The sequence below is a fragment of the Balaenoptera acutorostrata genome, chromosome 1 (genome assembly GCF_949987535.1).
Source record: "Balaenoptera acutorostrata chromosome 1, mBalAcu1.1, whole genome shotgun sequence".
Taxonomy (NCBI): Eukaryota; Metazoa; Chordata; class Mammalia; order Artiodactyla; family Balaenopteridae; genus Balaenoptera; species Balaenoptera acutorostrata.
The window spans coordinates 131,568,900-131,590,726 of NC_080064.1; the positions used below are offsets into that span (position 1 = coordinate 131,568,900).

The following is a 21,827-nucleotide window of genomic DNA, read 5'->3' on the forward strand; positions in this document are numbered from 1 at the left end:
ATTTATATATAGAGAGAATATATAGACATATACTGGTTTAGATATGTATTTCCAAATCTTAGCCTTTCTCCCACTGAGTACCATATTGTTTCCCTATTTCCCTCACCCTTAAAATAGCAGCAGCAACAACAAAAACAACAGCCACAACACCACCACGGGGGTATCTCTCTTTTCTGTTATAAAATATTCTTGTTCACTGCCCAGACTGAAATTATAGCATCAACTGGATCCCCTGCTTCTACTTTTGTCCACAGAGTCTCTTTATACAACAGCAGAGCAATTTTATGAAAACATGAGTCAACTATGTCGCTCCTCTACGCGACGCCCTTTGCTAGCTCACCATGCACTCAGAGAAAAGTCAGTCCTTGCTGGAGCTTGTAAGGTCCTGTATGTTCTTGTCCTCAACTACTTGTGATTTCCTTTTCTTTCCTCTTACCCTGTGCATAGCTTTTCCTCAACACTATCAAGCACACTCTTGCCTAAGGGCATCCGTAGTTACTATTACCTGTACGAAAGGTGTTCTTCCCTTAGACATCTACATGGCATACTTCCTGCCTTTCCTTCTAGTGTCTGCTCTGGGAGACCTTCTCTGATGGCTTTTCACGCTTGAGTGACTCTACCTATCAGACTTACCATGCTTTATTTTTTTCTATAGTATTTAAGGCCATGTGATACACTATGTATTTGCTGTGTCTTTGTTAATAATCTGGTTCTCTTAACAACGTAAGTTCCCTGGAGGCAGCTCTTGTGTTTGTTTTGTTCTCTATGGAATTCTGTCACACAGAGGAGTTCCTGGCATGTAGCAGTTGTTCAATAATAATTAGTTTCCCAGTGTTGAATATCTCCGCTCTGCAGTGTGGCTTCTACTTTCCCTCTGAGTCCTTGAATTTGCCATTCAACATCCAGTATGCTATCTGGGGTCAGGCTCAGGATCACAGCATGCCAGCATGATAGCACCAGAAGGGAATGTGAGAGAGCTTACTGCTGAGGTTCCCAAATGCAGTCCATGGTGAATGTGTACTTGCCCATGGAGGAAAGAGACAAATAAGGGCAAATTTTGAGAGTTTTTAACATAAAGCTAATTTTTAAGATGTGAGATTGTGTCCTTACATTTTTGGTGCTAATGTGTCTTTTCATTTGTGAAATGATGATGGAGTTTGATGACAGTTTTTGGTTTGCAGTTTGTTGGTTTCCTTTTTCCTTTTTATTGTCCTTGCTTTGCAAGGTTAAAAAATTTAGCATCCTCAATAATTTTCAATTTTAAAATATTCTAAAATTTGTTCTTTTATAAGGTAAGAAACTGAAGCCAAGAGGGACACCATGACTCCTGCAGTTTCACAGATCTGTGTGTTCACAGAACTGGAACTAAAACTCATGCATCCTCACTTCCAGCTAGTTCTGTTTTCTCTACACAAAAACTCCTTCATCCGAGAAGCTGTTGAGAAAATCCCCTTCCCGACTTGGAGTGTTCTTTATCCCCTGATACTTGCTCTTTTGATTATTAAGCACTCTGGGGCTGTAGTAGAAAATCAAGGCTCCTCTTTCTCATTTTTCTTTTCTTATTCTTCTCTAGAAAAAAAAGAAGCTTAGGATCAAGACTGAATACTTTCATTTCTTGCCATGCCCCCAAGGATGAGGACTACTGCGATAAATCAAAGTGAAAGAACAGGTACTTTTTATTGGTAATTGCATAGCAAGTAGAGATTTTACTTCTCTCTTTTAGAAATTTTACTAATTTACCTAAATAAATCTTTGTTGTTTAAAATAATAACATAGAAGTGCATAGAATAAAAAAAAGTGCCAACACCCTTCCTTTTCCAGAGAAGACCACAGTTACCAATTTTTCATATATCCTTCCAGATCTTTACATATATAAATAAGTGGTGTTCTAGGAATAGCAAGTGAAAACCCTGTAAATTTGTGAAAGAAAAGAATACATATAGAAAAAAATGAGAGAATACACACCACTATGCTAATGGTGGTTATATCTGAGTGGTAGGATTAAGAGTGATGCATAATTTTTATACCAATAAAATTGTGTTAAAAAGATGACTTCAACAGACAGCAGGCTAAGGTTACATGGAATACTTAGGAGAGTCAAAGAGTTTAAGAAAGTCAATTCTAATAGGGTGGAGAGAGTATCAGTGTTGAAGTGAATTGAGAGGTTAGGACAGCCTAGGAGGGGAGTGGGAGGGTAGACTGTGTGTAACGCATTTCTGGATGTCATATTGTCCAGTCACCCCCTTTACTGTCTTGGATGTTGTTCTGAACATTTCTCAAGTACTGTGTGTGTATGTGTGTGTGCACATGTGTATGTGTTGCAAATATTCCACTCTAAACTCTAAAGTTTATTGTAGGCCAGAACCTTGTCTCCATGTATTTATTATTCTCCTAACCACCAGAGGGCCTGCCCAGTCCCCAGTGCTAGGTAAACAATGAATGTCTGCCATATTGAGTTCTGCTTTTGTTTATTCTCTCTCTTAAAGATTGTTTGAGCTAAAGATTATTCCAGCTGTTAAGAAATTCCCCCCCCACCTCTGGCACTATATTGGCTCATGAGCTTCCTTCAGTTATGCTTCTTATTTTTTGGGCATCTGACCCATAAGCAGGCAGAGAATGCCAAGCCCATAGCAGATGACAATCAGCAAGAACTGGTCATCACAGCTGGCATGGAGAATGGAAAGTGCTCCCTTCGTAGAGACCATGGCCCTGAAAAGAAGGTTTGAATTTTCATGATTCAGACAGTTGACTCTAGCACCTTCCCACCACCTGGATGGTGCATAAAGAATTGACCTTAACTCCAGTCTTAATACCATATCCCTTGCCAGGATTCCTAAGCTAAGCCTATCAGTGCATAGCATTTCATCGATGACAATTACTGTTTAAGAAGTGGGAACGTTATGAAGAGAAAAATTAAGTTCAAAGCTCATGAGTGGCATGCTCTCTTTCATTTTCTCTTTCCAGAAATGAATAAGGAAACATGTAGCCTATTTTCTACTACTGAACAACTTACATCCATAATGAAGCTGACACTGTTATCAAAATAGAGAGACAAAAGGAACCTGGATCCTTGATCACGTTGTTGAACTGCTAGATCAACCAATTCTGACATACACTTCCAAGCATGTAAGCCAATAAATGTGCTTACTTTTGAAGCCAGTTTGATTTGTGTTTTCTGTTACTTGCATGTAAAAGCATCTTAAGTGTTTAACTGCCTAAAGACTTATTAAAATGAAAGGGTGTGATGTCTATTTTTTTCTCCAAACAACCAGTCTAATAATTTTAAGAAGGGAAAGAAAGTTTCTTCGGTATCCCTTGTTTTTGTGAATCAATTATGGTTCCTTGTGTCCAAAGGCACATTTTCCTAAAGAAATGTTCTTGATTCACTTAGAGTATGGTTAACAGTTGGAAGCAATTCAGCTCCACAAGTCTTGATTACATACTACTCTTTGCCCTGCATTATGCTAGGCACCAAGGTATATGCAAAGTGATTCTGAACAAGATATGACTCCTTTCTTTAAGAAACCTAAAATCCTTTGGAAATCAAATGTAATATAAGGAACTTGAGCTTTGTTGTCATATATTCAGTTTCAAATCTTGTGCTGCCTATTATATGTCTGGCATTATATATATGCTGTCTCATTTAATCTTCGCATCAACCCTTAAGGTCATTATTTATGAATGAGGAAATTAAGTTCAAAGAGGTAACTAACTTTCCCAAAGTGACTTGTCAGACATAATGGCGCTGGGAAATGAATGCAGGACTGAGTCCAAAACCAGAGGTATGACCAGTGTTTAGGTGGAATCTGAATGTGCCGTTAATAGACAAGCACCCCAGACAGCCAATTTATGTCTATTGTAGTTCTTCTGTCTTGGAGATATGCTCTGAAGTCAAAGGTGGTGATGTTGGTCTTGTAAGGGCAAAAAAACCCCCTCAAACCAGGCAAAAGCTCCATCTGATGGCAATTAGGGCAAAAGGCAAGAACATTAAACAAGATGTTTTGGTTATTCATCCATTCAATGAAGATTTATTATACCTAATATATGACAGGCATTGTGCTAAACACAATGAAGAATACAAAGATTCATGAGGTCCAGTTTCTGCTCTGAAAGAGCTATGGCCTTTTAAGTAACAATAGCTGCCCTGTATCATATGTCTACTAACTGCTAGGCATTTTTCATAAACCATCTGTAATCCTTAAATAACATTGCAATGTAAGTATTTTTGTTCCCATTCTATAGATGGGGAATTTGAGGCTTTGAACGACTAGACCCAGGTCATACAAGCAAAGTCAAGATTTGAGAGCAAGTCTGACCCCAAAGCTTGTGTTCTCAGCCACACATATCTGAAGTCTAAACTTGACTGAGAGAAGCAGCATCCAGTAGGTCTTCTTTTTTATTCTCTTCTCCTGCCACCTAACTCTCATTCCCCTCTGCACTGAGTGCCTACCAAAGTGCTAAGTTCACTTAGGGACTCAGTGAATTCATATCATGTGTTTTCAGCTCTGTAATAGAACTCTATCATCTCCTCCTGATGCTGTCAAATGACTGATCTTGAGAAATCTGAGGTCTGAGCATTATGTTTCAAGTTCAGTTGGCCATAATACGAACTCTTGCTTCTAGTGTAGAATTGGTTGCATTATTTAGATTCAACAAATACATTTTAAACGTTTACTATATATGCTAGGCAATTCCACACATGTTGTTTCATGACTTCCATTTTGCAAATAATAAATTCAAAGCTGTAGAAAAATTGCTCAAGATTACTCAAATTGTAAATGTAAGTCCATGATTCAAATTCCAGTTCTCTCTGTCCAGTATAGTTTTATGCATATATCCAGTTTTTAATATATTTTCAAGGATATGTCCTAGTTAAGTATAATTCTGCTCTACCAGATGTGAATGCTGTTGGGTTTTGTATGGTGAGAACTACTTTTATTTAAAGCATTTACTCTCTTTGTTCCTCTCATTCCACTTCCATGACTGCTTTTGGAATATTTTATGTCCACACAACCTCTGCCTTTTTTCTTGGTGTCTCATAATTGCTGGTCCTGGCTCCAAGCTCTCTCCCATAACTATTCCCAGAGGCCATCCCTCACCATGCTACTGTCTGTCTATCAGTTAAGTTTTCATGAGAAACGTCTCCTTTGTGGCATTTACCAAAGGAAAAACAAATCTCCCAAGCTTCTCTAAATAGCACAAAGTGATGCTTTTCTCATAGTCTTTAAAAAAAGGTTTTTTTCCTTTTCTTTTTTTTTTTCAACTTGTATGACTTGTCTCATCAGTAGGACCTAGATAGCTTGCCACATGAAAACTTTTGAGTAAACTTTCTACAAGCCTTTGGTGTGACTGAGACAGAGATTTGCCCTCCTTAGCCCCAGGTAATCTCTTGGGAATAGTTTAGTATTTTCAGAAAGAAGAAAATATCAAAATAACGGGTGAGAATTATTTTAAAAAAATTAATGTTTATGATAAAACTCAATAGAGGTAAGGAGCTCATTTGGGTAAGGCCACACTAGTTCTTATGTATGTTGCCTTATGAAGTTCTCAGCAACAAATTAGATCTTTCTACATTTCTTCCATAAACCCATTCTGCTTGAGGGCTTCAGTGTGGTGGCCCTTGAATTGAACTGGAAGAGGGAATTTAAATAGGAAAAGAGCAGGAGTCACCCACTGCTACATTTAGAAGCTGTTAAGTGTTTTGGGAGTTCAATCAAGAGAAAGTTGGAGCAAAGTAAGGGTAAGACTACTCTCTACCTGTGGAAAAGACATGTAGAAAAACCATGTCCTCCTAGGCTTAATACCTTTCAGCAAACTAGTGAAGATATATGGACCAGAAATAATAGCCTCCCACCCCTCAAACTGGGTGAACTTGCTCTGAATTTTAAAGAGCAGAGTTTTTGGCTAAGCAAGCAAGACATGAACTTCACCTAGTCAAGGAAGGCAGTCAACCACTGGGCAGACCAGCCATTGCCTGATAGCTGTCTCTTCATAGATTATGGAGAACCAGGGAAAGACAGCCAGAAAAGGATGGCCATTTCCAGCTCCACTCTCTTCCTCCCTCTAGACACCACCATTTCTTTTGCAATACATTAATTAGCTTTGACACAATGTTTCTGAATAAGAAATGACCCCAAGACTCAGTGGCTTAAAGGAAGAATCTTTTTTTTTTTCATGGGTCTGTGGGTTGGCTGAGCTGGGAGTGAGACTGGGCTCAGCTGTGTGCACCTGCTTCTTACTGCAGGTCTGTGGGCAAGCTGGGGTGGCTCTGCTCCATATGTCTCTCATCATCCTGGAGTAGAGAGCTTGCCAAGCCATGCTTCTCTCATAGAAGGAGCAGAAGCAAAAGGAAGCAAGAAGAAGCATGTGAGACCTCTGAAAACCTAGGTGTGGAACTGGCCCCTATCACTCCTACCCATATGGTCAAAGCAAGTCATGTGGCCAAGCCCAAAGTCTAAGAAGCAGGGAAATACGCTCCACCCACAATGAGCTTGTGGCAAGCGTATATAGATGCAGGGAAAATGGAAGGATTAGGGTCATTTAGTCTACAAACCTGAATCACCCACAACCCTAAAAAAAGGTGCTTTACATGAAGAATTTGAACTTTCTTTATTAAAATGTGATTTTTCTTCCTTCACTCTTTACATTATTATTCAAGGTTCTAAATCCCTTCCACTTCTCCCTTGGCCAGAGTCCAGAATTCTCTCTTCTCTTCATTTCCTGCCTCAAATTGGAAACTTTCTCCCCTTATTGTTTATCAAAGTATGATCACTTTTTGTGCTGTATTTTCTTCATAATTCTTTGGGAACCAATCTATATAGCGCTTTATTGAACAAATAGTATTAATATTTGTGGTATTGCCTGTTTACTTCCCATAAATAATAAAGGATATAGGGTGTGTGCACACACGTGCACACACACACCCACAAACTACAGAGAGTAGTCAAAATGAGGAAAAGTAAATTACTGGGTGGGGTTAATCTGAATGACTTCATGGAGAATTTGAATACTGAATATATTTTTGAAGGAAATTACCAAGCTTCTTAAGGGCTTAATTACTCAAAATAAATTTTTTAATAGTCTAAAAATGCAATTGTAACATTCTACTCACTACCCATGTGATGAGGAAATAGATGTGTGGACTGATTAGTATTTTGCTCTTGTACTTGTTATTCACCACAAGCCTTTGTCCAGCCTTCTCAAGAACACAGACCATTAGGGTAAATGCAAGTGAGTGACAGTAGGGATAGCTCACACCTAACCCATCACCACAACTAGACAGAGCTTAGAGCCCATGCAACTTTCGGGGGGTGGTGGTCAGTGGTATGGTTCATGAGTGTTCTCTGTGTCTCTCTCCCCATGTGTGTGCACGTGTGTGTACATATAATAAAAAGTAAATTTATGCCGTGCTTGTTGATTAATTAATACCAATCGGTGATCAATAAATTGTATCATATCTGCCAGATTGCTGCTCTCATCATTAGGAACTATTAGTACATCCAAAAGTATATGTGTTTGAGTCACTAAGGTGATGTATTGTACAGTTGCTTTACTCTTCTGTTTCTAAACCCAAGTTTAAGGTAATAGGGTAGAAGCCTCTTCTTGGGTGAAGTACCCCTATTCAGTGTTTCTATGCCACCCTGACTACCCTTCATCATACCATTTACCATCCTATATTGCAATTGTTCCCTTGTCTTTCTATCCACCATTTGATCATAAGCTCTAGGAGGGCAAGTAAACAATTGTATCTGTTCATCGTTTTATCTCCTAGTACAGTACCTGTCATGTGTTAGATGCTCAATAAATAAGAAAGTATTGAGAGAAATAAACACCGTTCCAATATATTAAAAAAAGGACAAGTGAAGCATTTTGTAACTTGCCAAAGATATATAACTTATTATAATTGTTGTAATCTCCACTAAAATTGCCTAATGAGAAAAACTACAATAAGCAAACCCCAGATTACGAATGTACCAGCCCAGGCAATCTGACGAGTTTGCATATTATCTAATTTGGGGGTTTTATGTATAGATCTCAGCATGAATGTGTTCAGTATATACATGACAACATGGGCCACAGGGCATATACACATGCTTCATGGTGGGGGGCAGGCATGTACCCACTGCCTACACACAGACGGACAACCACATTAGGGACAGACAAGCTTGGAGTTAACATTGAGATGGTTTCACTATGAAAGCTCCTCAAAGTTGTAATACAGAACTGAGATTCAAGTGCAAAATAAAATACAAGTCTTACCAGAAGGGGAAAAAACAGTTTTTCTCTGCATTAAAAAAATGAGAAGTCTTTTTTATTTTTCCCCTGAATGATAGGACCATAATGATTCAATTTCTTTTGCACCAATCAGCATCAGCCGTGAGATCCAGACCTGGCACATGGAAATTTCAGCCTTAAGTCAAATATTATTTCAAAGTTAATGACAAAATCTATTTTTGCAGTGGTCTTGTTTAAAATATTTCCCCTTAATACTCTTGAAATGCTGTAATTGAAAGCAGTTATTTGAGATGCCAGTGCATACTTCTTTAATTATGTCCTGTACCATCTGTTTCCAATGAAAGGGCAGTATCTGTTTGCAGTTACCAATCTTATGAAAAACAGGCTTGTCCCGAAATAGATTGGAACTAAAACCAGAAAGCATTTCTTTCAGAGGCATCCTTTCAAGCCAATTAACTTTAATCATTATAGAAATGTTTATTTCCCATCTTAGTCTCTCTTCACATGTAAATTCCTTCAGGGGAAAAGATCCCTTTTTGTGACTGTTTGAATAGTTCCAATTTGGGTTAATCAGAACCTGCTGGCCTGTTTATTTTCCAATTGTGAATGCTGGCAGATTTCTTGATGAAGGAGGCACACAATCCCCAAGGGGAGCAGATCTAGAAAAGCAGCAGATACACACCTACTGGTCAGAGAAAGTTCGCTTAACCTCCAGGATTCCATGTTTGCCTCCATGTTGTCTTCTAGGGTGGGGACCAATGAAGTGATTTGATAGGTGTGAGACCAGGACTCCTAAGTTGCGTCAGTATGAAGCCCATCTTCCCAAAGGAGCCAGACATTCTCTTAGACCACACACTCACATGTCATTCTCATATAAGCTGTAAGAAAGCTTGGTGACCTTGCAAAATGCAGCATCTGTGGTGGTGGCTTATAAGTGGCATCACACTACCTAGGGAAGAGTTATTTCTAAATTGCTCTGTTCTTCAGGGAAATTTTCAATCCACAGGTCAAAAAAATGGTTCATGGAATGATTTTGGATGTTATTATTAAGTAGCTTCATTTGTCCATCAGAGAACTTTGATTTGTCCACTAATATATCCCAAATACCTAGAACAAACAGTACCTGGGACAAATAGATCCTCAGTGAATATTTGTTAAATTTATTCCCTCTTCTAGACCATAACAATATGTTAATATAAGACATATAAAATCTCTGCTCTTATGATATCTTGGAGATGAAAACAAAAGGGTCAAAGACAAGACATATTGACCATGAGCATCTTAAAGATAGAACAACAAGATCATCTCTGTGCCTAGAAGGTATCTGATGCAAAGGGTCTCGGTCAGAGCTGGTGTTTATTAAATATTTGGTTAATTTAGCTCAGCAAGCATATGTGTCTTGGCCAACACCTAAAAAAGCTACCATTTACTGAGCCTTTAATAAGTTCCATTCACTGTGATGAATGTTTTATACACATGAGCTCCTATGATCTTCAAAACAAACAAATAAACACCCTGTGAAATACATATAAACTATTTCCAATGTTTAGATGCAGAGCTGAAGCTTATGTATGGACAGTAACTTAGTGAGATTGATCAGTTAGTAAATACTAATCTGAGATTAAGAATTCAGGTCCATCTTAGTTGAAAGTCGATATTCATATGCGCTCTCTATTTTCTCTCATGCAAATCTCAAAGTGTCCAGGAAGGCCTCCTTCTAACACACCAAAGCTTAGGGATTTCATGGTCACATATTTTAAAAATCTGAAACCATGTTATCATTTGGGAAACAACAATTTCCATTCCCATTTCTCCCTTGAAGTTTCTGGAGTTGTACATTGACTGGACCTCCTAATAACAACAACATCCTTCAACTTTGGCTTCCTGAGCATCTGTAGCTTTTGGATCTTATGGGCTCCATCCAAGAAGCAGATATTTTCCTTGTTTCCCAAGAATCATGAGGGTAAGTAATATATTTTCTTCTGTTTGGAATTGAAATGTTATCCTGTCAGGTTGGATGAACTTGGCAGGCTTGAATTAAAAAATACCACCCATCTATCCCACGCTCTCTTCCTCTGATGATTTAAATGGAAGTGTAACAAAATCCCTTAAGCCTTCATAATTTAATCCCATCCCCAACTTTTCAGAAAGCCATCAGAATTCCTGTGGGGCTGTCCAGTGAGAGACAGTACAGGATGATGCAACAATGGGAAATGTGGAGGGACGTGATGGAAAGTTGGGAAAGAGAACAGAGACACCCTAATTATGCAGTGGCTGAGCATCTTCACATACTCACGCTAATGAGTGGCTTCTGATACTGTGTGGTCAAGGAGGAAGCTGGCCTCCATGTTCTTGAGCCTGACATTCAGGAGCTATGACTCATGCTGGGTCTGTAGCAGACTAACAAGTTATGAACAAACTACTAGCACTACCTCTACATTAGAGTTGCTATGATCTATTCGTCAACTGTTCATTTATCACTTAATAATATCAATCACCACTTCTCAGTCTTCATGCACAGTGTACTAAATGTTACCCTAGCAGCAAGTGAGATGTATCTTTATTCAGAAACGTCCCATTTAAGTTCATTAAACACACACATACATAAATATAGGATGAAGATAAGAGCTCCCTCAAAGAAAATAAGAATGTCAGAGTACAGGTCTTTTACCTCCTTAGGCAGGTTTATTCCCTGATAAAAGAAACTGAAGATGATACAAAAAGATGGAAAGATATGCCATTTTCTTAGATTGGAAGAATCAATATTATTAAAATGACTATACTACCCAAGGCAATCTACAGATTCAATGCAATCTCTACCAAATTACCAATGGCATTTTTCACAGAATTGGAACAAAAAATTTTACAATTTGTATGGAAACACAAAAGGCCCTGAATAGCCAAAGCAATCTTGAGAAAGAAAAATAGAGCTGGAGGAATCAGGCTCCCTGACTTCAGACTATACTACAAAGCTAAAGTAATCAAAACACTATGGTACTGGCACAAAAAGAGACACATAGATCAGTGGAACAGGATAGAAAGCCCAGAAATAGACCCATGCACTTATTGTTGTTTAATCTATGATTAAAGGAGACAAGAGTATACAATGGAGAAAAGACGGTCTCTTCAATAAGTGGTGTTGGGAAAACTGGACAGTCACATGTAAAAGTATGAAATTAGAATACTCTCTAACACCATATACAAAAATAAACTTGAAATGAATTAAAGACCTAAATATCAGACCAGATACTATAAAACTCCTAGAGGAAAGCATAGGCAAAACACACTTTGACATAAATTTCAGCAACATCTTTTTGGATTCATCTCCTAGAGTAATGGAAATAAAAACAAAAATAAACAAATGGGATCTAATTAAACTTAAAAGCTTTTGCACAGCAAAGGAAACCACAAACAAAACAAAAAGACAACCCACAGATTGGGAGAAAATATTTGCAAATGATGCAACTGACAAGGGCTTAATTTCCAAAATATACAAACAATTCATAAAACTCAATATCAAACAACCCAATCAAAAAATGGGCAGAAGACCTAAATAGACATTTATCCAAAGAAGACATACAGATGGGCAACAGACACATGAAAAAAATGCTCAACATCGCTAATTACTAGAGAAATATAAATCAAAACTACAATGAGGTATCACCTCACTCCAGTCAGAATGGCTATCGTCAAAAAGTCTACAAATAAAAAATGCTGGAGAGGGTGTGGAGGAAAGGGAACCCTCCTACATTGTTGGTGGGAATGCAAATTGGTGCAGCCACTATGGAAAACAGTATGGTGGTTCCTGAAAAAACTAAAAATAGAACTACCATATGATGGAGTTACCAGCAACCCCACTCCTGGGCATATATCCAGAGATGCACCCCAGTGTTCCCTGCAGCACTATTTACAATAGCCAAGACATGGAAGCAACCTAAATGTCCATCAACAGATGAATGGATAAAGAGGTGTGGTATATGTATATATGCATATATATATATATATATATATATATATATATACACACACACACACAATGGACTATCACTCAGCCATAAAAAAGAGTGAAATAATGCCATTTGCCACAACATGGATAGACATAGAGATTATCATACTAAGTGAAGTAAGCCAAAGACAAATATCATATGATATTGCTTATATGTGGAATATGAAAAAAAAGATACAAATGAACTTATTTACAAAACAGAAATAGATCCACAGGCATAGAAAACAAACTTATGGCTACCAAAGGGGAAGGTGGGGGAGGGATAAATTAGGAGGATGGAGTTAACATATACACACTACTATGTATAAAACAGATAACCAGTAAGGACCTACTGTATAGCACAAGGAACTTACTCAATATTTCGTAATAACATATAAAGGAAAAGAATCTGAAAAAGAATCTATCTATATCTGAATCACTGTGCTGTACACCTGAAACTAACATGACATTGTAAATCAACTATACTTCATTTAAAAAAAATAAATTAAAAAAAAGAATATCAGAATAGGGTAAAAGTCAATGTGTTAAAATGAAAAAACTAATAATAACAATAACAAAATTAATATTTATTTAGTTTCTACTGTGTGCCAGGCACAATGCTAGAAGTTCCATAGTAACTTTATAAGAACCCCTTTGAGATGAATATTCTTATCTCTATTTTACAGATGAGAAAATTGAGACTCAAAGAGATTAACATTAGGTTCCAGAGCTAGTAAATGATAGAAGCAGAATTCAAACCAGCTCTTCCTGACTCCAAAACCTCTGCTCTTTCCATATTAATGCAGTTTGTCTAAAGGATCATTAGTAGAGAATGTGGTACAGAAAATTTTGTTCTCAAGATTTCATTAATAGTGGATAACATAGATGGAGGTGGCAGAATTAGAGAAGGAAAAAAGGCATTTAAGAAGTAAAATCTTATACTTCACAAATTTCCATGTCCTTTGAAGTCTTGAAAAAGATTAATTTTTATGAATCAATTTTAAATTTTCCTGTGATAAGTGGAAATTTTAAATATATGCACTTAATACTTATGGGAACATTGAAATGAAGCATTGGAATTGCACCATCCTGAGCTTCCCTATGTAATCATGCCTCCATCGTTCAAGCTGCTGAGATTTAGTACAATGGCAACAATGAAAACAGTCAACATGCCTGGTTACGATTCTCTCCAATATTACCCTTTAGGTCACTTTAAACTTGAGCCTTCCCCGCCTGTTTTACTGATCTGCAGGGAGTGTCCACTGCAACACATCAATGAGGAATCTCCAAACATTACGAAGACTGTCTTTTGGTTTTACTGAAGATGGTGGCAGAAGCAATGGCATCAGTTTTCCTATTCAGTCATCATAATCATTATCACCAAATTAATATGCAAGTCATTTGGGGGGCTCTATATATTAGCTACAAATTTTCTATGCAGTAAACATGGTTTATATATAAATTATAAATTTATCCAACTAATTTTTTGAAATAATTCCAATGTATTGGAACTGCTAGGACTAAGGATATCAAAAATTTATAGTTTTGAGTCCACACTAGATTTTCCCCTACTATATAGACAGGACCTCATCAATCTTGTCCCCCAGTGTTTATGTGGGTATGTTTCCTAAAACTGTACAAATGTTAAATATTTAATCTTTGGTAATATGATATTACAAAGAAATTGCTTTTCTTCTGTTACTGTTAAGCTCAGTCATCTTCATATATGCTTAATCCTTACTAGTCACTTGTGCTATTTAATTTTCTTCTGTTTTTTTCATTTCCCTTGGTATACCAATGTCTTTGTTACTAGTTACTAAGAACTCATTAATGACTAAGGATGTTAACCATTTGCCATGCAATGCAAATGAAATTCCATATTTTATTGCCATCAATTTACTATGGTGTTTTGTATTTTGGTTGTGTACTAAAATAGAATCACGTTGTGTTTTTTTAAAAAAAGTAAATTTTGTTCTGTTAAGGAAGGAGATTGAGAAAATAGAGAAGTTAAAAACTTACCATTGGATCCTGGAAATATTCCTGAGCTGGAAATTAAAGTTCTATTTTCTGCTGCTTCACTAATTAACTTTCTACTTGGGCAAAGTCACTTCACCTCTCTGGGCTTTAGTTTTATCATGTGTTCTATCAAATTAAGGAGATGAATTTAATGCTGTTAAGGATTTCAGTGTGACGTTTTGGTATCCAAATCTCACCCTACTCCTACCTCAGGGTTCTCTGTTGAAGGAGATATTTCAGCAAGGCTAAATAGCCAAATGGGAAATAATATGCCAGCATTTCAGGAGTGGAGCTCCTTGATCAAGTCATTCTAGAGCATCTTGGGCTTTGAGACTATATTGGGCCTTCCTTTCCCTACTCCCATCTAGCATGGCTGGATCTGGGTAGCATATTCCAAATTTACGTAAATAACTAACCTCACGGGTAGTAACAGTCAACTTGTCTCAGCCATCCAAGTGCAAGGAAAGATTAGGTCAAAGTGTGGGTGAACTTCCTCTTCTGAATGGACCAAGGCAGAAGTGAGGGATGGAAAAGAAGCAGAAGAGAAGAATAATCTCTCTCCTCCAAAAATGACTTTTAAGGTCATTCCTGGTATTAAGCGTCCATGGATTGATGAAGCCACTGCCTATTAAAAAACCAGGGCTAACATATAATGACTATCATTCAAACTGAGACATGTAGTGAAATTGAGGATTATATATAAAGAAATGAGAATGAGGTTAAAAGCAGAGTTTTAATCAGGACAATAGATATCAGAAGACAATGGCATAATATATTTAAAGTGCTAAAGGAAAGTCAGTAAACCTAGAATTTTTCACTCAGCTTAACTATTATTTAAGAGTGGAGGGGGTAAACACAGTTTACCACACACAGTCTCTCACTGAAAAAGTTATCAGAGGATATGCTTCATGACATTAGCACTTTTTTAAACCATGAAGCACTATATAGCATTATACCAGGTTAAGATGGAAAGGAGAAGCAGGGGTACAGGTTTTCTCTCATAATACCTAAAAATGAACAAAAATATTTTGAAAAGGCCAAAACTATACATGATACATATGTTGTGTGTATGTGTGTTTAATGAAGATAAATTGTTACATTATTAATATAGTTTATATGTGGTCCTACAGGTAAAGAGGATAGACTTAAAATTTTTTCATGTCCATTCCAAGGCCTGAGTAAAAACAACTTAAACAAAGCATTGTGTTATCTGAATTTTACAGTTGTATGTATGTGTCTATGTATAAAATTATCTGTTTCCATAAAGGGAAATTGTACAATCCAATATAATTTATTTAAATCTAGTTCAATTAGTTTATACCAATTCAGTCCAGGTCAGATCAGCTCAGTTAAATTTAATTGAATACAACTGCTTGCTCTAATCTTGGTCCACTTCAATATTAGCATGAGAAAGTAAAAATCCAGCCCCAGATAATAGCTCTCTGTTGCCAGTGTTTGTTCTAGCCACCTTCCCAATTCCCCTTTACTCACTTGACTAGCTTTTTCCATTTCTCATCTTCTGAACCTTTGATCTTTTGGCTTTGTGGCCCTGATCCTATTACCTGCTTTAGATCTCTCTTTGTTTTGACAACTTATTTGGACCAGTTTCTGTGTCCTATTAATTTTAGTCTGTTGACTTCCTATGATCCATTCAAGTTTGATGACTTTGCAAGTCAAAATAAGAGACACTTGGTTAAAGATTAGTTCTAAAAAAAGTCACCAGACTATGAGACTATACGTTGATCTCTCCACAAGTTTATAATGCACTACTGTGCAGTGAGACATAAAATGGCAAAGAAAGACCATGTATATTGTGAACTAAAAAGACAATGATGCCTCGACTTGTTCACCTCTGTGCTTCTTTGTCCTTGATTCTTTATCCTTGATTCTTTATACCCATAGGTTCCCTTAACTGGATAGAGCCAAAAAGGCTAACCCAACCTAGAACTCTTTTTATGTGTGCCAATGCAATTCCCAAACTCATTGGGAGAGGAAGGCACATAACTGAGGCCCAGCATCAGTCCAAAATTCTCAAAATAAATTACTTTCCAAAGAGTTCAAAGAGATAAAGAAGGCAGACAGACTCTATATGGCTGGTAAAAAGTTGGCATCAAGGGCAGATGATAGATTTGAATTACAGTTTGCTGTATTTTTATGCTTTGAGTGACAGCATAAGTATCTTCCTGCTATTCTTGGCAAGGCAAAAACTCAAGTTTTGCCTTTGGTGTTTTTTTCCTTACTTTATTATTTTTTAAACTGTGGTAATGCAAAACTGAGAAAAAGCATTAAGTCATCCTCTCTATTGCTCTGGCCAAAGGATTACTTCCTATGGTGTGTATTCTAGGACTTCTATGAACTAAATTAACCTTAAATTATGGTAATGTTTTCACTACTTTCTCTGGGACATGTCTCCCAAATCTAATGATTCTTATTATGTATTAGATATTTATTTCTGATTCTGGTTTCCAAATTTTCTACTCATATTTCTCTGAGCTACATCTATATTATTCAGTAATCATAACATGGGGTTACAGCCTTCATATTAAGAAAGGCCTTTAAGCATTTCTCTCAGTTAATGTACTGAGAGTGGGGATAGGTACGTATAAGGGAGTGGGATGTTAGAGAATCTCAGTGAGGACCTCTTAACCCCCAAGATGTGACATCTGTTTAAAGTAATCATTGCATGTTACCTTGAAAGGAAAATAAAACATCAAAAGATAGCTTGGTGGATGACTGAACTGGGACAGTTCCAACTCTTCATTATAGTTGAGAGAGCCGTTCACCAACTATCAATAATTAGGCGCAGCCTTTATTGGATTCTCAAGCTGTTCTATAAGGTCTTTCTATTCTTTCTGTCAAACCTTGAACATTTTCCACTCCTGTGTGAGCTGAGATGGTTTTTTAGCTCACAGATTCTTGATAGTCGTTCTCCCCCCAGAAGAATGACTGTACTTTGCCCAGCACTGTAGAATCTTGCCCTAAGCATGCACAGCTTATGATTTGGCTAACTAAAGTTTCAAGATAGATTTCTGGAGCTGATAAAAAAGATACCCACTTTGACACTTCTATTTAACATTTTACTGGAGAATCTCAGCCAATTAAATAAGGCAAGAAAAATAAAGATAGGCATGTTGGAAAGGAAGCTATAAAACAGTCTTTATTCCCAGATGATATAATCATGTGCATAGAAAAATCATAACTCCTCAATGTATTATAACTAATATGTAAATTCAGCAAGGTCACAGACTATAAGGTCAATATACAAAAATTTAACTTTAAGTCTAAATACTAACAACAAAATGTGGAAAATAAAATTAAGAAAACAATATTTACAATAGCTTTGAAGAATATAATATATTTAAGGACAAATATAGTGGTATATATGTGAGACCTATGCATGCAAAACTATAAATACTGCTGAAATTAGAGTTAAATAAATGGAGAAATGTGCTATGTTCATAGAATGAAAGACTCGATAGTGTTATGATATCAATACAGAAATAAACCCATACTTTTACAGTCACCTGATTTTTTAACTAAGAATCCAAAGCAATTCAATGAGGGAAAGAAAGTCTTTTCAACAAATGGTGCTGGGTCAACTAGCTACCTATATGAAAATAAGTGAGCCTCACTCAACCTGCGCCTTACATGATACACAAATGATTATTTTGAAATGGACCACAGACCCAAATATAAAAATCAAGTATATATAGTTTCAAGAAGAAAACAAAGGAAAACACTTCCATGATGTTGGTGCAGGCAATAATTTTCTAGCTATGACCTAGTAAACACTAACCATAAAAGAAAAAATGTGAAATCAACTTTATCAAAATTAAAACTTTTGGAAGATTCTATTAAGATAATCTAAAGACAAGCCACAAATTGGGAGAAAATATTGTGTATATATATATATATATATATATATATATATATGTATATATATATATATATATATATATATATATATATATATATAACCACAAGTATGCATTTAGTACCCATGCCAGGCATTGTTATGTGTCCTGGAAATACAGCAATAATTTTTTTCCCAGGCATCAGCCTAGAATCATCTTCAAAGAAGCCAATCTGACAGGGGCTGCAAACCAGAAATGTACTTGGCCAGCCAGAGGAAATGCTGACTACATTAAGGGAACTCTTGATAATAAAACTTGGAGTTTTGATTATTAAATGAAATTAGACAAAATAATTACTGAAATAAGTTTCGTGAGTAAAAATCACATTTGAGAGTAACCAGAGAAGTCATGGGACCTGCTCTAGGTTTCATCCAAGAAGTGGGGAACAGCAAACCCCAGAAGGACAATTTTCCCTAGTAGTGTGGGTAAAGGATAAAGACTGTTGTTAATATTGGTGTCAGTATTGATGGTGATAGTTGACTTCTTTGTTTATTTTGCACTTTATCAAGATCTACTCTTTCAATATAACAGTTATTTTCTGTTCATTCCTCATAAAAGCATTGTCCAATAGAACTTTCTGTAATGATAAAAATATTCTAGAGCTGAGCTGTCCAATTTGGTAGCCACTAGCCACATGTGGCTACTCAGCACCTGAACTGTGGCTAGAATGACTAAGAAACTAGATTTTAAATTTTATTTAGTTTTATCAATTTAAATTTAAGTAGCCACCTGTGGCTAAGGGCTACCATATTGGACAAGTTATCCTCAAAGGTACATGTGTACTGATTGATGTAGTTACAGTGCCCAAAGACCTGAAAGGCATTGAAGTTCTCTGTAAAATGTTGCCTTGGCTCTAGAAGGTGAATTAATACACTATTTTCCCATGCAAATATACTTGGCTTTATTGGATAGCACACATTTTTAACCTCTACATCTCAGTCTCTGTAGGGAAGCTCATGACTTTTCTTTCCTCATTTCTCATAAGGCCACGGGGTCTCATTCCAGAGCAGTCAAACACTTACAACACTCATTGTTCCTTCAGTCATTTTTACTTGTGCTTAAAGCACTGGGAAAGCCATTGGTGATGAAAACTGTGTAGTTCCTACCTTCATGGAATTTACTTCCTGCTTCAGAGGTCTTCTACCCTGTGAGCCTCAAGGAAAACCAGGTTAAGTAGTTCTACTCTAGACCTCAAGGAGAAACTTGTATTCTTCCCCTTCTACCTCTTTCTTCCTGTCCCTTTCCTTCACTCAGCATCCTTATCCTTAGGCTAGTCTTCATGGATTTTATTTTTCATCACAGTGGTACAATCTAAAGCAAAGTTTCTGCAGGCTCTTTGTTGAACATTCAGTTCACACAATCATAAATTTTATATCAATTTAAAATTCAGTTATCAAAATTTTAAATAAAACTCCTAGTATTGAAAATCATACATTATAATGAGTACATTATTTCAATGATATTATTTACAAATTGTGATAGTACATGTGTTTACTTCGTGATCAGTGGAGTCAGCTTGACTCATAGGTCAGTTGATTCCATCCTAAATGGAATAAAACATAGTAGTTAAAAGCAGGGTGCATTCCTTAGTTCTCTCTCGCATGTGTTGTTTTGCTTTCCTCTGATTTGCTTTGTTTTCCTCAGTTCTTTTTTTTTTTTTCATTGCTCATAGCAGCTTTAACTGTAATAGCCCAAATTTGGAAACAGCCCAGATGTCCTTCAACAAGTAAATGGTTAAATAAACTGTAGTATGTCCCTACAATGGTATACTGTTCAGCTAAAAAATAAAATAAAATTTAAAAAGAACAAACTACTGATACATGTAACAACTTGGATCTCAGGGCATTATGGTGAGTGAGAAGAAAAACAATCTCAAAAAGTTACATAATGTATATTTCAGTTTATACATCATTCTTGAAAAGACAAAGTTAAAGAAATAGAGAACAGATCAGTGGTTAAGGAAGGAGGGAGGTGTGACTTTAAAATGGTATCTCCAGGGACTTCCTTTGTGGTGACATTAACAGTTCTATATCTTGATTAGGATGTTGGTTATATGAATCTAAACATGATAAAAATACATAAAGCTATATACAAAGACATATCAAAAAAGGAATTTGTGCAAAAACTGGTAAAATTGGAATAAAGTCTGTAGGATAATTAATTGTATTTCATCAATGTCAATTTCCTGGTTTTGATCATGTATGTACTGTAGTAATCTAAGATGTTACCACTGAGGGACATTAAGTGATGGGTACATGGGACCTTTCTGCACTATTTTTACAAGTTCTGGAGTCTATAATTATTTCAGGATAAAAGTTTTAAAGCATAATTAATTGTATAATTTTGAATACTAGAAAAACCAGAAAATGTAATTTAGAAAAAAATATATATACCATAGCAATAAAGCATACATATTACCTTAATAATAACTATAAAAATATACTGAAGGGAAAATAAATCTATAAGACAGTTAAGAGAGAAAATCTTAAACCTTTTCTTTTTAAATTTATTTATTTATTTTTGGCTGTGTTGGGTCTTCATTGCTGCACAAGGCTTTCTCTAGTTGCAGCGAGTGGAGGCTACTCTTTGTTGCGGTGCATGGACTTCTCATTGTGGTAGCTTCTCTTGTTGCAGAGCATGGGCTCTAGGTGTGCGGGCTTCAGTAGTTGTGGCTTGCAGGCTCTAGAGCGCAGGCTCAGTAGTTGTGGCACACTGGCTTAGTTCCTCCGCGGATATGACTGTATTCTTGCCAAAAATCAAATCTGCACCTCATCAAGCTTCTAGATCAAATTTCCAGTTTGTAGGAACTACAGGGGACAGAGGAACATGCTAGTGACACCACAGAATGCAATAAGCAAATCCAGACTATAGGAAATTCTACCAAATAAACAGCTCATTTCCCTCCACAAATATATGGCAAGGGAGAAAAAAAGAGGGAAGAGAAACCTGTGATTTACTGTAAGAGATTTAAAAGACATATCAACAAAATGCAATGTACAAACACTTTGGGGTTCTGATTTGAAAAAAATGTAAAACAAATTTTTTAAATTGTGAGACAATTAGGAAAGTTTGAATACTAAGAATTTGATCATATTAAAGAATTACTGTTAGTTCTTTTAGGCATGACAATGGTATGGTAGAAACCTTTTAGAGATACATACTGAAGTATTTACAAATAAAGGATATGATCCATAGATTCAAAATAATCTAGTTGAAAAATGTAAACCATATATAGATAAACCATATTTGGTCATGTTTGATAATTACTGAGGCTGGGTAATAGGTATATGTAGATTTATTATAATGTTCTCACTACTTTCATGTATGTTTTAATATTTCCATAATAAACAGTATAAAAAGAGGGAGAAAACAGGCAGAAAAGAATAACGGAAACAGTCTAAGGTTGTGGTTAAGAATGCACCTCTCTAATCAACTGCCTGAGATTGAATTCCAGCTCTCCTACTTATTAGCTGAGTGACCAGAGCAAGTACTATATTTTCTTGTGCCTCAGTTTCCTCATTTGTTCAATGGGGTAATAATGGTACTTGTCTAACAAAGTTGCTGAGAGTCAGTGAATTAATACACATAAAGCACTTAAAACAGTGACACGTACCTATATATGCTAATACATGTTAGCTATTTAATGAGAAGTCATCCTAATAACAAGGAATTAATTT

The 21,827-nt window shown here is 36.3% G+C and overlaps 1 protein-coding gene across 1 annotated transcript in view; it reads left to right on the forward strand.

Moving 5' to 3' along the window:
- Positions 1-303: 303 nt before the first annotated feature.
- Positions 304-21,827, forward strand: part of MROH9 (maestro heat like repeat family member 9) — a 130,114-nt gene continuing 108,590 nt past the window's right edge. Inside the window, exons 1-2 of the mRNA XM_057557563.1 lie at positions 304-357; positions 2,610-2,720. Of these exons, the coding sequence (XP_057413546.1) occupies positions 304-357; positions 2,610-2,720 (165 nt within the window). The remainder of the gene's footprint in view (positions 358-2,609; positions 2,721-21,827) is intronic.